Source organism: Saccopteryx leptura, chromosome 4 (assembly GCF_036850995.1).
Source record: "Saccopteryx leptura isolate mSacLep1 chromosome 4, mSacLep1_pri_phased_curated, whole genome shotgun sequence".
Lineage (NCBI taxonomy): Eukaryota > Metazoa > Chordata > Mammalia > Chiroptera > Emballonuridae > Saccopteryx > Saccopteryx leptura.
Window position 1 is genome coordinate 49,918,131 of NC_089506.1, and position 20,395 is coordinate 49,938,525.

A 20,395-nucleotide genomic window follows, 5' to 3' on the forward strand; every position below is an offset into this window, starting at 1 on the left:
GTTCTTTGTATATTTTGGATATTAGGCCCTTATCTAAGCAGGTGTTTGAAAATAACATTTCCCATTTAGTTGGCTGTCTGTTTATCTTGTTATTAGTTTCTTTTGCTGAGCAAAAACTTCTTAGTCTGATGTAGTCCCATTCATTAATTTTTGCTTTCACTTCTCTTGCCTGTGGAGTCAAATTCATAAAATGCTCTTTAAAGCCCAGGTCCATGAGTTTAGTACCTATGTCTTCTTCTATGTATGGAGCAAAAAAAAAAAAAATTAGATTTATATGGAACTATAAAAAACCCCGAATAGCCAAAGCAATCCTAAAGAAAAGGAATGAAGCTGGGGGCATTACAATACCTGACTTCAAACTATATTATAGGGCCACGACAATCAAAACAGCATGGTATTGGCAGAAAAATAGATACTCAGACCAACGGAACAGAATAGAAAGCCCAGAAATAAAACCACATATATATAGTCAAATAATTTTTGATAAAGGGGCCAACAACACACAATGGAGAAAAGAAAGCCTCTTCAACAAATGGTGCTGGGAAAACTGGAAATCCACATGCAAAAGAATGAAACTGGACTACAGTCTGTCCCCCTGTACTAAAATTAACTCAAAATGGAGCAAGGTTTTGGAATAATTGCTGATGTGACTGTAAATTCTTGCCACATTGTAGCTATACAGAAGTCGAGGTGTGAGCTGGAGGCACTCAGCAGGAAGCAGCAGTTGTGGTGCCTGGCAGTCTCAAAGAATGTGGGAGCAGGAAGGATTCGCAGGCAGGGAGGGTCAGAACCTAGGCCATCTGGACGGAGGGTCAGAACCTAAGCCGTCTGGACGGAGGGTCAGAACCTGGGCCATCTGGACACTAGGAGGAAGCCTTGGGAAAAGCTGATGGTTTTTTTGTTAAGCAGGTTAGTGGTTCAGAACCTAAAGCTCTAGTTTCCTCTAGTGGCGTGGCGCTTGATGCATGACTAGGTGGTTTCCTGTTTTTTGTGTGTGTGTTTTTTTAAATCCAGTTTTAACACTTGGGGAAATGCCAGATGGATGTGGGCCCTGCCTTCCACAAAGTAGTGTACCATCAAAATCATGCCAGAACAACCTGCCAAGAAAAAAAATCTAGCAGACAGGCTACTTGGCAGTGTGTAGCTAGTGTACCTGTATATACACACATGCACACATATATGCATGTTATGTGGATATGTTTGTTACCAGTTGGCTCAGTGGTAGAGTGTCGGCCCAGTGTGTGGAAGTCCCGGGTTCGATTCCTGGCCAAAGCACACAGGAGAAGTGCCCATCTGCTTTTCCACCCTTACCCCTCTTTTTTCTATCTCTCTCTTCCCCTCCTGTATCCAAGGCTCCATTGGAGCAACATTGGCCCAGGCGCTGAGGACAGCTCCATGGCCTTTGCCTTAGGTGCTAGAATGGCTCTGGTTGTAACGGAGCAATGCCCCAGATGGGCAGAGCATTGCCCCCTAGTGGACTTGCCAGGTGTATCCTGGGTGACACCAAAGAGGGGGTCAGAGGAGAGCCTTCCAAAAGTGAAACTGTTCAACTCTCCCAAGTGGTAAGTAGGTGTTTTAAACCTCTTTTTATAGTAAATTATGCTATAGTTTTCTCCTTTTGGATGCCAGTGTTTATTTTTAAGTTGGATAACAATTTTAAAACAAGGTACTTCTAAAAACTCTCTGAATATTGTTTTAGGACCAAGACACAATTAACTTCTGGAAAAGACTGTGCATGATAACATTTGAATGGTCAGGTGCATACAGGAGTCTGTCTCTCTGCCTCTCTGCTTCTCACTTCAGAAAAATACATAAAAAAATGTTGTCATATGAGCCCTGGCCAGATAGCTCAGTTGCTTAGAGCATAGTCCTGATATGCCAAGGTTGTGTGTTCGGTCCCTGATTAGGGCACATACAAGAATCAACTAGTGAATGCATAAATGAGTGGAACACCAAATCATTGTTTCTCTCTCTCTCCCTCTTTCACTCTCTCCCTTCCTCTTTCTCTCTGAAATCAATAAATAAAAATTAAATATGTTGTCACATACAAGATAGGCTTTAGGCCTCTATTAGTTTGTGAGGGCTGCTGTAGCAACTACCACAGCCTGGGTGGCTTAAACAAGAGAAATTTATTTCCTCACAATTCTGAAGGCTGTAAGTTCGAGATCAAGAGGTCTGTAAGGGTTGGTTTTTTCTGAGGCCTCTCTCCTTGGCTTGTAGATGACTGTTTTCTTCCTGTGTTTTTATACTGTGTTCTAATCTCCATTTTCTTATAAGGATACCAGCCCTGTTGGATTTTAAAGTTGATTTTAGAGAGAGAGAGAGCGAGCGAGCGACATCGATTTGTTGTCCCACCCATTTATGCATTCACTGGTTGATTCCTGTATATCCCCTGACCAGGGAGCAACCTCACAATCTTGGCATATCAGGACAATACTCGAATCAACTGAGCTACCTACCCAGGGCTTAGTGACCTTGTTTTAACTTAATTACCTCTTAAAAGACCCTGTCTCCAAATACTGTCATATTCTGAGGTACAGGACATTAACACATGAATTTTGAAATCTGCCTTCTGGTCCAACTCCTTTCTTGTGTCACAGAGGTTGAGATGGAAGTGCAGACTCGTGGAGGAGCCTGCCAAGGGTCACCCAGCTGAGCAGAGCCAAGCCTCACACTGGCATCAGAGCCTGCCTCTCCCAGATGCTCGGCCACTGCAACCTAATTCTCCTGCCTCTGGGAGCTCTGCGGAGCAGACCATTCACATGTTATCATGCACAGTCTTTGCCAGAAGTTAACTGTGTCTTGGTCCTAAAACAATATTCAGAGAGTTTTTAGAAGTACCTTGTTTTAAAATTGTTATCCAACTTAAAATTAAACAGTGGCATCCAAAAGGAGAAAACTATAGCATAATTTACTATAAAAAGAGGTTTAAAACGCCTCCTTACCGCTTGAGAGAGCAGAACAGTTTCACTTTTGGAAGGCTCTCCTCTGATTCCTCTTTGGTGTCACCCCGAAGCCATGCCACTCTCCCGAAATCATACAATATTGGTCTGCAAACTTCTCTCACATTTTTTGAAGCCTTCCTTCAGTTTGCCTTGTCTCATAGGAGTAGTGAGTTTTATATGTTTGAAGTAGTTTTTTGTTGTTGTTTGTCTTATTCGTACAACTTAAGAAATGTATGTCCTAGTCCCTGATCCCAGTGTTTTAAATTTAAGGAACAAGTTCATGGTCCCCATTCCTGTACTGTTGGTGATTTTCAAAATCATGATCAAATCCCCTCAGAGTTTTTATTTTATTTTATTTTATTTTATTTTTTTTTATTATTTTTTTTTTTTTTGCGTTTTTCTGAAGCTGGAAACAGGGAGAGACAGTCAGACAGACTCCCGCATGCGCCCGACCGGGATCCACCCGGCACGCCCACCATGGGGCGATGCTCTGCCCACCAGGGGGCGATGCTCTGCCCATCCTGGGCGTCGCCATGTTGCGACCAGAGCCACTCTAGCGCCTGGGGCAGAGGCCACAGAGCCATCCCCAGTGCCCGGGCCATCTTTGCTCCAGTGGAGCCTTGGCTGCGGGAGGGGAAGAGAGAGACAGAGAGGAAAGCGCGGCGGAGGGGTGGAGAAGCAAATGGGCGCTTCTCCTATGTGCCCTGGCCGGGAATCGAACCCGAGTTTTTATATTTTTTGACTGAAGATTATTAGTATCACCCACCATGTTAATCCTGACCTGATTTCCTTCTTTCCTCATTGGTGAGTTTTTGTTCAAATGCCATGACCTGGGCCTCAGATTCATATCAGAGCCAGATCATGCTTTCGGTGTTGCTGAAAGTGTCCTTTCCAAAGGTACCTGGCTTTAAGCAGCATTTGGGGACTTAGTGTGTGTTGAATTGAGGCCTTCAGCGTACATTCCCTGTGTTAATGTGGTCATTTATCTGGTACACACGAGAAATTTGCAGGGTGGTCTCCTTGCTTCTGATGTTACACTGTTTCTGGAGATGGAGGTGGCCACTGTACCCATCTTCCCATCCCCAGCCAACAAAACTACACTTTGTGACATTTGCTCTCAGCTCTGGGTCTGAGCCTCTCTTTGAACTAGCATCTACAATAAGCAATTTCTTTGCTAGACTCGAGTGTTTCGAGTGATATATATATATATCATATATATATATATATATATGACATATATGTGCTTGGAATTTTTAAAAAGTGGCTTTTGAGTAGACCTCATTGAGGGCTACTATAGCATTTATAACCACCACCCCACTCTTCCTCAATGGGCAGCATATTTTAGGTGTTTCTTTTCTATTGTTTATATTTAGCAGCTGTAATTTCAGCAGGCTCATTTTGAATTTCCTTTCCACCCACACTGAATGAAGCAGATTGCTGGCATTCTACAAGTGTACTTCAAGGAAGTTAGAAAACCTGGCATAGGGTAGGATGAATATGTACCCTTAAGTGTCACTTCTTTAACTTTCAACTATTTTCTGGCTTAATTGAGAAAGGAAAGAGCTTTAATTTGAAAATTTGAAGAATGGTATGGTTCATGTTCTAAATAGACTGTTTGGACGTTTTATAGTGGTGCTGATGAAGGTGTTAGCACGGGAAGGATGAGGTGGGATTAGGGATGAGATAGGATTGGAGATGAGGATGGAAAACATGAATGAATAGGAGAGAATATTAAGTCAACTAATTATTTGACCCAGCAATTCTACTTCTATGTATCATACTTACTGAAGAGAACTGAAAACACATGTTTACAATGTACACTAATGTTTATAGCAGCTTTACCCCTAATAGCCCAAAACTGGAAACAACAAAATGTCCATTAACTGGTAAATGGACAAACCAAAGTGGTAACTCCATGCAATGGAATACTACCTAGTAATAAACAGGAACAAACTACTGATTCTTACAACAACATGGATGAATCTCAAAAGCATTATGTTATGTGAAGGAGGTCACTGTGATCATGCAGACTCCATACTGTAAGAGTCCATTTTATGACATTCTAGGAAAAGAGAAACTACAGGGACAGAAAACAGCAGTGGTCTCCAGGGGCTGGGGGAGAGGAGAAGTGATTCAAAGGTACACAAAGGAATTTTTATTCTGAAAGAAATGTACTATGTCTTGATTGTGGTGGTGGTCACACAACTGTATTCACTTGTCAAGGGTTACCAAACCGAATACCTTAAAAGGGTAAATTTTATTTTGTGTAAATTAAACCTCAATAAATGTGAGTTAAACAAACAAAACAGTTAAGTCAGTTTTGAGTGGGGGAGAAAAAGGCCATCTAGATATTACATCTGACAGTGTAGGAGAGTGAGCTTTCGAGAGAGATAATTAGAACATGGTTGGCCAGGGAGGACGGGACTTGATGAGTTGCGCTTGGGATATCCTAAGCTTCAGGACTGTGGGTTCAGCTGCTATGACAGAGATATAAAATAACAGTAACTTAAGAAAAAAATGTATTTATTTTCACGATAACTTAAGAAAGAAAAAGTTTTGTTTATTCTCACATGAAAGTTCAAACAAGTAGGGGTGTTCTGTTCCACAAAGATTATTGGGGGCGTAGACTCCTTCCATCTCACTGCTTTGTCTACCTGGAGTGCTGCTCATTCTCTTGATCTTACTGGATTCACCACCACATCCACATGGAGCCAGCAGGAAGAAGATAAATCTTCCCCCTGCCCCCAAAGGATACGACCTATTGCTACCCCATTGACCAGGTTTAGTCACATGCTCTCTTGTCACTTATCTGCAAGGGATTCTGGTTAATGTAGTCTTTATTCTGAATGTCCATGCAACCAGTTAAAATGTTGAGGTTCTATTACAATGAGAGAGTAGGGTGTCCTCCAGGAACAGAAACCTGCCTTGGTACTCCTGTCACCCTCGGTCATTGGCCAGGAGCAGCCCAGGCAGGCAGGGTGTGGCCATGCAGCAGCAGATTTCAGAGTACAGCAGCCAGGCTGTGGATCCATTTTACTCCCTGCATTTGAAGATCTGAGTTAACATTTTCATGGCACCATCTGGGTAGAGAAAAAAATAAACATGGAGAGGTTAGAGAAACTGATCTTTGTGAATGAAAATAATGAGGATTCAGGAGAAAGAAAAGATGTAGAAGAAAATAGAAGAAGTAAAGTAGGAATTCCAATAAGAGAGGGTAACTTTACATTTCTGGGAAATGTCATTGGCATATTTCTTGTCTACACCATTACTTTTCTGTTTGCTAAGCTAGTAAAATGAAGTTTATTAGTTAATAGTCTTATTTATTATAGCTCACTGAGCAGTAAAATAGCCTATAGAAGAGAGGTCTCTAAATCTCACAAGAGAGTGGAACACAGTAAGGAACAAAAACTTGAACATTTGAAGACTTGCAGAGTTTTTGTACGTAAAGCAGTGATGTGTGCAGCAGCGTTTGTCAGAACCGCGACAATGTGACATGTAGGACGCGGTGTAGCCCATTGCTGGTGTCTGCAAAGATGTGGCTCTTAGCAGCAGAGATCACGAGCGTTCACAGCAAGACTAAGTGTGGGTCGTCAGGGAGGTTCCACTCAGCGGCAGGATCGGTGGCAGGAGCTTAGCAGCTGGCAGGATGGCACAGAAGTGTTGAGATCACAGCAGGGTTGGGTAGGGGCCTGAGGAGGCTTGAGGAGGCCGAGCTGGTGTGAACAAGCACTGGCCAGGCAGAGCCTGCTCCTGCAGCATTTGTCAGAGGAGCAGGTGGTGGTGGCTGGGCCACTGGGGATGCTGCAGCAGCACTGAGGGGAGCTACCATAGCAGGGCCTGGTCAGGAGTTGGAGTTTCATTTGACTGAGGAGTCTCAGCATCCTCCTCTGAGCTAGAGCTTAAATACTGACCCCTCTGGACATCAGCCAGTACCCTAAGTGATGTTCTTCCATTTCAGTTTATAGTAGTCTACATAAAAGCATCTAATAACCTCAGTCTTTGTCACCTTAAGATGTGTGTCTTACCATTGTTTTGTTACCAAGTTACGACTCTTGACCGTAGCTGTTTGTCACTGGGAGAGCTTCATTTCAGTCTTTAAGGACAGAATTGTCACCTCCTAATCACTGAACAGCATTGTTGTTTTGCATGTTAATTGTCCACCAATCTTCACCACGTTTTCTTTCTTTTTAATAAAAACTTTTTATTAAAGAAATATTAAAATAAGTTTGAAAGTCGGAAAGGGAATAGTTTAATGACTCGTATCGCTATCACCCAGCTTACACAGTACCAGCACTCTTACTTTATAAATCCACACTCACACTTTTTTACTAGAGTATCGTCAAAGCAATTTCCAAATATTTTATCATTTCAATCTGTAAAACGTTAGTGTCATTTTTAACAGATAAAGCCTTTAAAATAAAGACGTAACATTCCACCATTGTTGCACCCAGCAAAATTAGCTGTATTTCTTTATTATCATCTAACACCCACCCAATCTGTATTCACTTTCCCCTCGGGTATCTCAAAACTGTCATGTTACTATTGGTTTGTCTGGATTGGGATCTAAACATAGTCTACACATTGCATTTGGTAGATATGTCTCCGGAGTTTCTTGAATCTCAAACTGTTTCCTCTCCATTTGGTTTTTGGTGTTTGGGGTTTTTTTTTGGGGGGGGGGGTTGTTTGTTTGTTTGTTTTTATTGCAATGTATTTGTTGAATAAAGTGGGCCGTTTGTCCTTTCAGAATTTCCACATTCTAGATTTGGTGCTTGTAACATCACAGTTTTCTGTGACATGGTCTGTGCCCCCTGTCTTTTCTGTAAACTTGTGCTGATGTCTGGAGGCTCCGCTCCATTCAGGTTTGATTTGCTTTTTGTCAGAGATGGTTCCGAGCCAGCACTACTGCCTCACCTCAGGAGGTTTACAGTAGCTGGTGTCATACTCTTAATTATGATGGTATCGACTGAGATCTATATGGTGTTCCACCCCTTCCATTCATTATAGTTTCCCTTCTGCTTTCATGGTTTTAGCTGCCACTGACTCAGCCCTGTGCTGAGGGCCACAAGCATTTCTTGGGAAACCTGTTTTTCAGGAGTGCTGGGCCAGCTTGCATAGCTGGAAGTCATCCCTGGTGGGTAGAGTTAGCCTTGCCTGAGTTCCCGGAAGCTGATCATCTGTTGAGGCCAACACCTCAGGAGATAGAATTATTGGTTGCACATATGGAACAAAGCCCTTTGTGATTTCAAATTTTACTATATTGCTTTTAAAAGTAGGTGAACTTTAAATTCTTATTACTTGATTCTTACCTCACTGAATTCTTGAATCTACATAAGTTACAGAGATTTTCTTGTTATTGTTTGAGAATTAAGATTTAATGCATAGCATAAAGCATGTTTTCATGTCAGAAATACTTAGGTTCTAGTTCTAGTTTTACAAAATACTGTTTGTTTCATGTTGGGACACTGGTTTGGTTGTTCTAAAACAGGCCAAAATAATAGTGCCTTAAATAAGATAGAAGGTTCATCTCTTTCTTTTTGGAAAATTATAAGCCAGTAGGCAGCTTGGAGAGTGGGGGAAACTTGTCCCCCCCCCCCCCCCAAGGTCATTCAGGGTCTCAGGCTTCTATCAAATTACCCAGCTCAAGTGTCATCCTTCTGTGGTTGAAAAACTGGCTGACCACCATCACACGTTTCAGGCAGTGGTAAAGAAGAGAACCTGGATGGCAACTGCTCCTTTTATGAGCGTGGCTCACAGAGGCATGTATCACTTCCTTGTACAGCCCATGGGCCAGAACTCAGTCACGTAGTTCTTATCTAGCCACAAGTTAGGATGGGAAATGTAGTCTCCAGTTGGACTGCTGTTTGCTCCCATAAAACCCAAGGGCTCCACCACTAAAAAAAGAGAAGGCAAGTAGAGGTATTAAAGGTCAGTTAGTACTCATTACTGAATCTCTTTAAGCTTCTCTTTCTTCATCTGTAATTTGAGGATGAAAATATTCCCCTATGGTGGCTGTTCGAATCACATGCATGAATGGATAAATGTGTGGAACATCTAACTCAGTCCCCCTCACATTTCAGGCCCTATTAAGTGGTTCCATGGTAGATCTGGATTTGAATATCTGTTAGTTGACTGAGGAATGAGGGTTAAACTCATAAGGTATCTCATAATAATTTAACGAAAAAGTACATAGAAATATCTTGTGCAGTTCCTGACATGTACAAGATACATGGTATCTTGGAAGTGGTAGCTGATTGTTGAGTGGTCTGCGTGTAATTCCTCAAGTAAGCATTCCTGATGAGGAAACATTACTGTATAAAATTAATTTGAAGAGGACTGCTTCTAAGGAATTTCAATCTGTATATCTTCAGTTTCAATCCTGAAGGCAGTGTTTTCTCAACAGACCTCTGCAAGGTATAGGCATTAGAATCACCAAAAGTAGGCACTCAGTAAAAACGCAGCTCCTGGTCAGTGTCTCTGGCCACAGGCACGTCTCACACTTTTATAAACATCTCCAGGGTGATCTTTATCACTGAAGTTTGACATCTCAGGTCTAAGCCACAGCACTTCCTTGAAGTGTTAGAATATTTGTACCATACTTTGAGAGAAGAAAGAATAATGCATCTTATCTAATTTCAGACAAGTAAGATTAGAAGGCTGAGTTTTTTAAGTAGACCGAGAGGTGAGATATTTTCACCCAAAGGGTTTCAATTTAAAAAGTGATGAATGTTTGGTCTAAATTCTTATCAGGTATTGCGAAACCAGAGATTTCCTGCGTCCTATCATCATGCCGTGGAAACTGTTGTGAACATGCTGATGCCGCACATCACTCAGAAGTTTCGAGATAACCCAGAGGCATCCAAGAATGCAAACCATAGCCTTGCTGTCTTCGTCAAGGTGGGGACCTCTAGGCAGGAGGGTGTCCGCGAAGTGACTGGAATTGTTCTTTCTGGAGTAACTGGTGTATAGTAGTTCTTAGGTGTTTGCTCAGTCAGTGTCAGTGTGTGTGTACGTGTATGCTAAAGGATAAACTTATAAACAATAAAGTCTGATTAGAACGCAGCTTTCCAAAAAGTTTGGACCTAAATACTTACCGTTATGGATTTTGTCCACAGAGATGTTTCACCTTCATGGACCGGGGCTTTGTCTTTAAGCAGATCAACAACTACATCAGCTGCTTTGCTCCTGGAGATCCAAAGGTAGTGTGTGTGTTACACGCTGTTCTTTTAGTCTCACTGATCTCCTTCCAGGAACCTCCCTATTTCTCTCTGTTCACATCAGAATTTTCACTCAGTGCCAGAGCTACTACTCGCTACCCCTCATGAAGACACTAACTAGTACTTATTTGCGTTAATGTGTGGGATATTAGGAACACAGGGATTCTGAATGTGAAATAAACATATCTATTTGATTTTCTCATAAACATCTGAAATGACTTCTCAACTGAAAAACTAAAAGGATTTGAGTTGGGAGTCATTATTTAGCAAGGTAATAGAAGTAACTTTGGGCTTCCTCTTACTCATTTTTTAAATTTTATTCAGCCTGTGTCTGTAATTATAAGCTGCCTGAAATCCTTTCTTGAAGTAGGAGGGGCATAAATAACAAATGCCCAGAAAGTCGGTGGAAAACATTGTTTAATGAAATGTCTTCTCAATTAAATGTCTTCTCAATTTTCAAACATATCCGTGCAGCCATTCTAAAATCTAAAGTAGCATAGAGCATGCACTTCCAAGAAGGTCAAGAGGTTATATAGTGGGTCTGTTATTTCTTACAGGTTTTTTAGGATGCTGTGTAAAGTATCCAGTGAGGTATTTAACTTAGAACTAAATTTTTTTTTCCTGCAGACCCTCTTTGAATATAAGTTTGAATTTCTCCGTGTGGTGTGCAATCACGAACATTATATTCCATTGAATTTACCAATGCCATTTGGAAAAGGCAGGATTCAAAGATACCAAGGTAATTCTACCTTCACATACACTTACTTAGTCTTTTCACTAAGGGTGTTACTTATTTTTAATAAAATGAAAGTTGATTCCAATATGACATTAGAATTTTTTTGTATTGTTTCATTGATGGATTAAATTTTTTTCTAGTTAAATTTCCATTTTGAAAAATACTGATAAAATGTTCTATGGGGGTTTACTTTTTAGCAAACTTATCAGAGTGCAGATCATAAAGTGCGACTCTTTTTCATTGAAAAATTCCTTTGCTTAAACAATAGAAATCCATTTTACTTGCTGTAGTTTATTTTTATTTGTTTCACTTTTCCTTTTTTCTCATGAATTAGCTGTTCTTTCACCAACTGTGGAGTCAAATGAAACTCCTGTAGGTAGGTGTGGGGTGTGATGCTTGCTTTCTTGCATTTTCCTCCTTTAAAAGAAAAAGAATGCAAGTGATTGCTGAAATGCTTTCATATGCTATTCATCTAGGCATTTCCCATCCACTTCAGTCAGTTTCTAAGCTCATGAGAAACCAGTGAATGTGTTCTCACAGTAGCTAAGACATTGCTGTGACGTCCCAGGGAGGCATCTTGCTTTTTGCTCTGGGTCCTCTAGGATGTTTCTTTAAGAAGCAAAACAAACAGAAAGCCCTGCCTCACTATTCCACCTTTTTTGTAGCCCCTGTCCATAGTGGTGGCAGTAACCTAAGTCACAAGCAACATGGCTTTTCACATGCTTTTTATGTTTGCATGTTGAGGCTTGATTAACTGTCCTGTATCCTCTTTTTAAATTCAGCTTATCGTGACTCCTTTATCTTCACTGAGTAAATCAAAGCAGTCTGCCGGGTCTGTCAGGTGGTCTCTGTGAGGCCTAGTGCCTGTATGTGCTCAGGATTATTTGTGCTAAAGGAGAGAAAAAGGGGGGGATGCCACTAAACTATGAATAACACCGAAATGAAGTGACTCTGCAGTTCAGAGAGCCATGTGCAAAGGCGTTCATTCAGAGACATAAATACCTTCCTCAACAGACTGGTTTTTAAGGAATGAGAAGAGGGATTGAGGCCCTGGAGTTGGCGTCCGGGCTTCAACAAATATTTACCCAGCACCGACTATGTTTAGCCTTGGTATACAATTGTGGACAAGCGTCCGCATAAAAATGTCCAAACCTGTGAAGAATTTCTGTAAGATTTTATTTGAGCCAAACTGATGACAATTGCCAGGAAGCAAGGTCTCAAACACTTCTTAGAATGGCAGCAGCTTCCTTTATGCATTTTATACTGAGGGGACGGAAGGAAGATTACATGAAGGTGGGAGAGAGCGAGGTGGGGGTGAGATGACAGGATAGTTAGCAAGAATATATGCTTTCTTCAGGAGGGTGACCCTCATTTCAAAGGAATGTAACCTACATGCACCAAAGCAACGGATAGGTCTTCCTTAAGGCAGATAAGCCTTCTACTAAAACAGTTGTGTGCCTGGGGCATCACTACTCATTGTGGTCTGCCCAATTAGGAATTTGTGATCAGATCACTCTGAGATGTTACTTTCCATAGAACCCCTTTTTTTATCCACACAAGGATAATCATCCCTGGCTGTTTTATCTAAGGGAAATATATAGAATGTTAAACTGGTAGTTGCTAAGGACAGAAAAACAGAGCAAGGAAAGGGAATGTGAAGAGGGGTGACATTCGAGATAGGGTGACCAGAAAATGGTAATCTGACTCAAGTGAGGGGTTAAGCCAAGCATACATCTGGAGAACATTCTGGGCTGAAGTAACCGCCAGTTTTCTCAGATCTAACTCCGGCTCTGCTGTCTGGTCTTGCCCAGCACAGTTCCCCCAATTTCAGACACAGCTGCTATTTCCAGCTCCTCCGACATGACAAGCCTACCCCTGACACCCTCCAACCTCAGATAGCCACCTCCCTGGGGATATCCTTATCTCCTCCCTAGCCAGTCACTTAGCACCTCCCACTTGGTGCTGTGAGGTCTCTTCCTCACCCTGCACTTTAAACCTCGTCACACCCTGCCTCACCTCACAGTGATTACCAGCCCCCCTGTACTTGAGGACCATGACTATCTTTTTCTTTCACCTGTCAGGGTGCTGAGAGCAGCTCTTTATACCCGGTGGTTGGACAGTGAATGTGGACTAATGCCTGCCTTCCACTCTGACCCAATGGGGCCCAGTTGTTTATCCTGCAGAACTGAGTGAAATGGAAATCCTTCAGATGCCTAGAGACTGGCACAAACTCTTAGTAGAGTGCCGGGTATTAGGTGACAAGAGGGACTGCCCCAGGCAGATGGGCATTGGCACCTACAGATAATTTACCTTATATTGGTAGAAATAAGTCTTCTTTTTTTTTTAAAACATTTTATTGGCCCTGGCCGGTTGGCTCAGTGGATAGAGCTATGTATTGCCTCATGTATGGACGTCCCAGGTTCGACTCCCAGTCAGGGCACACAGGAGAAGTGACCATCTGCTTCTCTCCCCTTCCGGCTCCCCCTGCTCTCTCTTTTCTCCTCCTGCAGCCAGTATCTCAATTGGTTAGAGCAGTGGTTCTCAAACTTTTTGAAGTTGGGGCACATTTAAAATCCAACAAATAATTGTAGGCGCACTATATACAAATTTCTGAGAAATGTTATAATAATTAAGTCAAATATTAAAGAAAAAAATATAAAGTCCAAGCGTGCTTTTATGGTAATTAAACGAAATAAATACGACAAAATTAAATTTATTTTGATATTAAAAACATTTTTTACGTTACATTTTTTGAGTTATGCTTTTTAGAATTCGTAAAAAGGGTTAAAAAATTTAAAAAGACAAAAAAGTTTATCTTTTTATATATATAGATGCATTCTTAGTAAGATTTAGTAAATTCTCAGGTCCCAGAGCAAATGTGTTAAGTTTTTTTCATTCTTGTGTTTATGAGAACCATGAGCCTGATGTGTCCTAGCGATTTCTTCAGTGTTTTGGGCATGTATTTGAAAGGCAAACTCTCATTTCCTTGTCAATACATTGAAGAATTCCTCTCTTTTTACTCTTAATTGTGTTGAGGTAGAAAAATCCTAATTCACATAAATAGGATGTTGAAAACTGTAGTAAAATGTTCAAGGCTTTTTTAGATATTGCCACATATTCTTCTTTTATAGAAATCCAGAAAGCTTCAAAAGACAATTCTTTATGTTTAATCATCAATCCGAAATCCCTACCATACATATCATCTTAACTTTACACCAAACAAAGGATAGGAGAAATTTGCGTCCAGTCTTTCCAGGGAACATGGGGGGTAGTGTAAACAATCCAGCACCACAGCTTAACAGCCTTTTGCAACCTAATCAGGCAAGTGAGGTGGGGTGTTGGACAGACTGTCAATTTATAGCCAATTCCCCACACCTCTGTCCCCCCCAAATCTAAACCCTAAACACCCTGTTGGTTTTTTGGTCCCCAACAGGCACATATTTCTCTGGAATACCATAGGGTGCACCTGGAAATCTTCTAGGGCACACCATTGCACCCTGGCACACACTTTGAGAACCACTGGCTTAGAACATTGGCACCAGGCACTGAGGATAGTTCGGTGGTCTGAGCATCAGCCTCAGGTGCTAAAAATAGCTCTGTTGATTCAAGCAATGGCCCAAGACAGTGTTGCCAGGTAGATTCCAGTCAAGGTACATGTGAGAGTCTGTCTCACTATCTCCCCTCCTCTCACTTAAAAAAAAAAAAGATTTTATTTATTGATTTTAGAGAGAGGAGAGAGAGAGAAGGGGGGGCAGGAAACATCAACTGATAGAACTTGCTTCTCATATGTGCCTTGACTGGGCAAGCTCAGCATTAGAAATAAGTATTTTTTAGCGTTCTCCTTCCTCTCTCCCTTTTCACTGCCCCCCCCCCCCCGCATGTGCACATATGCACATATGCACATATGCATGCAGTTAAACCCATAAATAGCTTTCTTCTAAGGGGTTTATGTGAATTTAAGCTGTGAACTGTCTTTTGGATAAACTGAGCTTAATGCAGACTGGACATAATTATTCTGAAAAGATAAATAATCTTTCTGTTGCTTCTGCTAAAAGGTTTCATAGGATGTGGGTCAGTATTTTGGATAGGTTTAGAGTAACTAATAGGAAATTAAGGGAAAAGGAGAGGTCTATAGATTTTCCTCTGGCAACGGACTCAGTATAAGAATTGAAGTCCTGGCTAGAGCTTACTGAAAAGGAGTATATCTCAGCTTCAGAAAGATGTTTAGTTGCTTTTATTTGCCCTCTTTCAGTAGATTTCACATTTGCTTCGATCTCTCTTCCTGAAGAGCTTCTGGTTTTGTCATTTAAATTGCAGATGATTGACTAGTTTGGGTTAGTGTTTTGGCCCTTTTCATTTTAATTTATACTAGCTTTTTATTTGCTTTTAGAGGTGTTGAGTATATTTTTTAAATTCTGCATTAAATAAGTTCTTTATTCAGTGATAGCAAAATAAATAGGTTATATATTAATTAACTTGTTAATTTTAAACATATTGGATTTTAATGGGTGAATATAGGCATTAATGACCAGAAAATGAGTAAATGAACTCATTTAGTAAAGAATATTTTAATAGACCATGTATTCTTCTTTTAATTACATCTTTGTTATCCATAGACCATTCCTCTATAATACTGTCAGTATGATAACTTTTTAAACTTCATGTTAATAACAGAATTATATTTGTAATATAATATGTTGATCTGTGTTCCAAATATTGGTACTAATACCACTCACTAACGTAATTCTATAGGGCGTAACATGCTTCAAAGTCCAGTGCAATTGTTTGTATTTAAATTTTGTTTTCATTTAAGAGCTCCATGTGCTAAGAAGTAAAGCAGTATTTTAGATCATCAAACTTTTCCCATTGGAAGCCAAGTCTCATCATCTATTGGCACCCCCAGTGTGGACCAAATGTGGAGGATGGATTTGGTTTTTATTTTATTCCGAGAGTGGTACATTCTCTCTAACTAAAGCAGTTTCAACCCTCATTTCAGATCTTCAGCTCGACTACTCGCTGACAGATGAGTTCTGCAGAAACCATTTCTTGGTGGGACTGTTACTGAGGGAGGTGGGGGCCGCCCTGCAGGAGTTCAGGGAGGTCCGGCTGATCGCCATCGGTGTGCTCAAGAACCTGCTGGTTAAGCATTCCTTTGATGACAGATACACTTCAAGGGTGAGTGGTCCCCCGGAGAAGGAAGTAGAGAGTGCTCAGTGTCCTTTATTTTGAGTAACATGAAGGCCATAACCAATTAGAAAATTAGTAGTAACAGCATTAAGACTTTTCTTTGTTCATGCAGTAAAATCGACTAGCAGTCTTTTATAGCAAGCATCTAAATATAGTAGCTAGCTAGTTCCAGCTCGGTCTGCCATTAAACTCTCAGAGCCTGGGGCTAACTTGTACGGTGTGCCTCTGTTACAGAGCCATCAAGCCAGAATAGCCACTCTCTACCTGCCTCTGTTTGGTCTGCTGATTGAAAACGTCCAGCGGATCAATGTGAGAGACGTGTCACCCTTCCCCGTGAACCCCGGCAGTGTACGTAAGCATGTTCACATGTACTCAGCCTGTCTTTGTTTCCCATCACTCCCTAACAAGGTATCACAAATGGGATGGCCCAAAACAGCAAAAGTTTACTCTCTCAGAGCCAGGAGGCCATAAGTCCAAAATCAAGGTGTCAGCAGGGCTGGTTCCTTCTGGAGGCTCTGGGTGAAGGGTCTGTTTCCTCCTCTCTCCTCCCTTCTGGGGGGTTGCCTGAAATCCTTGCATTCTGTGGCTTGTGGCTGTATCATTACATCTCAACCTCCATCTTCACATGGCCTTCTTCCTGGTGTGTCTGTGTGTCTGGTGTCCTCTCCTTTTCTTAGAAGGATACTAGCAATTGATTGGGTTAAGGGTCATCCTGATGCAGGATGATTTCATCTCACCTTATATCTTAATTGCATATGCAAAGACCCTATTTCCAAATAAAGCCACATTCTGAGGTTCTGGATGGATATGAATTTGGGGGGATACTATGCAACCCAGGACATACCTATTCTCTTTTTTTGTTGTTGTTGTTGCCATGAAAACAGTAATAATACTTAGTAAATTGTATTTCTGGATAAGGTGGGGTCAATCAGTAAACCTTCCACTATTAAAAATCATTTGGGCTCTGGCCAGTTGGCTCAGTGGTAGAGCACTGGCCCAGCCTATGGAAGTCCCAAGTTTGATTCCCAGTCAGGGTACACAGGAAAAGCAACCATCTGCTTCTCCACCACCCTCCCTCCTCTCCGCAGCCATGGCTCAAATGGTTCGAGCAAAGTTGGCCCCAGGCACTGAGGATGGCTCTATGACTTCACCTCAGGTGCTAAAATAGCTTGGTTGCTGAGCAACAGAGCAGGGGCCCAGATGGGCAGAGTATAACCCAGTAGGGGGCTTGCCAGGTAGATTCTGATCAGGACGCATGTGGGAGTTTGTCTCTGCCTCCCTGCCTCTCACTTAATTTTAAAAAAATCATTCTGAAAGCCATGTTTTCCTAATCTCCCAATATCTTGTAAAACATAAGAATCTTCTTTGTGTAGTCAACAAATCTTTACAGAGCAGGTAGGTTCAAAAAAGGGGGGGGCATAGTTCTAACCTGTGTGTTAGGAAAGCTCAGTGCTAACCCCAGTTCTGATTGTAATCGAAACACAGCCACCTTATAACGCTAGGCAGGTCCACACTGGATTCAGCAGACAGTAGAGGCGCTGCAGAGCCGGAGAGCAGCAGGCTATTTCCATTTTATAGATTCTCAGAATGGTGGTCGAGCAGACAGCCACGGGGAAACTGCTGCTCACAGCAGCAGGAGAATGAACAGCAGAACAGCCCCTCACCGTGGCAGGGAGGCGATCCGCAATCCACAATCCACCCTGAGTCGAATCACCCGTAGCCTTACATAAGTTATGCACACATGGCTCTGCCACGTGCTTACACAGTAATCATGCAAAGTGCAAGTGAGCAAGCCTAACACAGCTGTTTTCCTACCAATCCACCCCTTTAGGGTTGCTCACCTCAAAATGTACATGACAGGAATCTTCTGCAATGGTCCCTATGTAAGAAGTGAGGGACATTACGTAAACAGAAACAGTACAGACTATAGCAACCAAATTACAAAGGCACACACTATACCAAAAAAATGACATAATTACAAAGGTGCCCTTCACAATGTCTCCCTGAGCACTCTGCCCAGGGAGTTAACTGGAGGCCCACCTCTGGCCCCCTATCCCATGGTAGGTGGGAGGTGTCCAGGGCCATGACCATTAAAGTGTCCTTGGTGCATCTCTATAACTGTATGGGTGCAGCTTCCTGGTTCAAGAGGGCCTCAACAGGTGCTGCAGCACCCCGTCAGTGTCTCTCATACTGTCCACAAATGGAATATCCGTCCAGCAAGTGAGCTGGTGCCCCCCTTTATTGCAGTTCCTGTTTCAAGAGTCCGTTACAGCCTGACCAGGCGGTGGCGCAGTGGATAGAGCGTCGGACTGGGATGCGGAGGACCCAGGTTCGAGATCCCAAGGTCGCCAGCTTGAGCACGGGCTCATCTGGTTTGAGCAAAGCTCACCAGCTTAAGCCCAAGGTCGATGGCTCGAGCAAAGGGTTACTCGTCTGCTGTAGCCCCACAGTCAAGCCACATACGAGAAAGCAATCAATGAACAACTAAGGAGTTGCAATGAAAAAGTAATGATTGATGCTTATCTCTCTCTGTTCCTGTCTGTCTGTCCCTATCTATCTCAATCTCTGAAAAAAAAAAAAAGGACTTCATTACAGCACTCAATGATCAGTCCATGATAGACAGCCCAGCAATCTGTGCAAATTACCAAGGTAAAGGTCCATTACAGGCCTGACCTGTGGTGGAGCAGTGGATAAAGCATCAACCTGGAACACTGAGGTTGCCAGTTCAAAACCCTGGGCTTCCTGGTCAAGACATATATGGGAGTTGATGTTTCTTGCTTCTTCCCCCTTCTTTCTCTCTCTCTCTCTCTTTCTCTCTCACTCCCCTCTCTAAAGTGAATAAATAAAATCTTGAAAAGGAAAAAAAAGGTCAACTAGCCATACAGCTCTTTATTAACGGACCTTAGCTCCTTTCCATAAGCACTCTGTCTGTTGCTACAAGCCCCATCCAAACCCCTCAGCAAGCTTACAAGGCCTGGTGGGGCCAAATGCATTTAAGGCCTGTGCCACCTTGACAGTTCTCTCAGCTGCTGCTGCAAAAAAAGCACCTATTATCTTCTAAGGCCAACACCTGCTGCACATTAGAAGGGGATAAGTGGATTGCCAATTTCACATGGGGCCTCCTGTCCCAACCCGTACCCATTAGATGTTTCCCTCGGCCTCCCCCCTATTCAAACTAGAACAAAGGGGCTTGGGGGTCTTCCTGTCCCTCTACTCTTTCCATCATAAAATCCTGCAACTGTGCAACCTAAATACCAGAAACTTTCTTGGCAGGTGCCAGGGCTGCCCGCTTTCCCTGCTTTTTCAATGGCTGGAACCTCTGTTCTGGCTTAAGCTGTCACCAAAGCTCTAACAGGACTCTGTTAGACCTGCCATCTAATTTCTCCTATCTTCCCTGGCTGCAATCAGATCTACCCACATCTGTATTCAGGCAACCTTCACAGGCCCATTTCTCCTGTTAGTCATGGGAGCAGCATGGGCAGCAGTCCGCACAGCCTATGGTTCCGTGCTGCCTCTACCTCCCCCAAGTCTACCACTGTCTGTGCAACCATGCTGATGGGCTGCCCCACAGAGGGGCTCAAGACAACCACTAGTGACCCAAAAAGGGCTGATGGGGTGCTACAGAGAATAAGGTCCCTCATCCCTGCTGTAAATACTTTCTCATCTGGCCCATGGGACCTCAAGTTGAAAGCAGCATTCTTCATACCTGTTTCCTGGAGGATCTGCTGCGGCTCAGTATACAACCGCCACTGACTCACTGCCCTTGGCAAGTCTCCAGCCTTTGCCAGACTGTGTAAATGGCAGCCACCACTCATTCTAATAGGGTATGGTTTCTTGAGTCCTCGTGGCAGTTCTAAAGATGCTGCCTCAAGGAGGAATGTGTGGTAGTGGTGGCTGACTTCTCCCATCTCTCTTCCAGAGAGCATGATGCCATCCACCCCCTATGTCCCACAATTGCAGCAACCAAGCTTCCAGGGACTTGGTGGGTTTCTGCCTGAATTTCTCCCCTAACTCCATCAACTCTGTCTGGGCGTAGGGCTGGACCACAGAGTGCTCCCCTACTTGCAGATGGGGTTGTGCCTGCCCCTGAGGCACTTTTGGTGGCTGGATTTTTAGCTTCTATGTGACAACCAGCTGGGCTCTGAGTCTGCTGACAGCAGTTTCATCCCCAACCTCCACCTCCTCAGAAGAGGAGGACTTTGAAATGCCTTCTAATGCTGACTCAGAGCCACTCTGCTGGCACAAATGCAGCTCCTTCAGTGACCACTTCGGCTCTTGCGGCTGCTGGCTCTTGGCCTGAAGCTATAACTGGA

The 20,395-nt window shown here is 42.7% G+C and overlaps 1 protein-coding gene across 30 annotated transcripts in view; it reads left to right on the forward strand.

Annotated features, from left to right (window-relative positions):
* The window catches only part of DOCK9 (dedicator of cytokinesis 9), a 342,320-nt gene that overhangs the window by 242,508 nt on the left and 79,417 nt on the right, over positions 1 to 20,395 (forward strand). For 19 of the 30 annotated variants that reach the window (XM_066380629.1, XM_066380647.1, XM_066380638.1 and 16 more), the window contains exons 28-32: positions 9,693 to 9,839; positions 10,058 to 10,141; positions 10,787 to 10,898; positions 15,892 to 16,070; positions 16,317 to 16,430. In XM_066380629.1, coding sequence (XP_066236726.1) covers positions 9,693 to 9,839; positions 10,058 to 10,141; positions 10,787 to 10,898; positions 15,892 to 16,070; positions 16,317 to 16,430 — 636 coding nt within the window. Of the gene's footprint in view, positions 1 to 9,692; positions 9,840 to 10,057; positions 10,142 to 10,786; positions 10,899 to 11,229; positions 11,272 to 15,891; positions 16,071 to 16,316; positions 16,431 to 20,395 lie in introns of all 30 variants that reach the window. The other 11 variants (XM_066380623.1, XM_066380626.1, XM_066380634.1 and 8 more) reach the window with 1 other exon arrangement.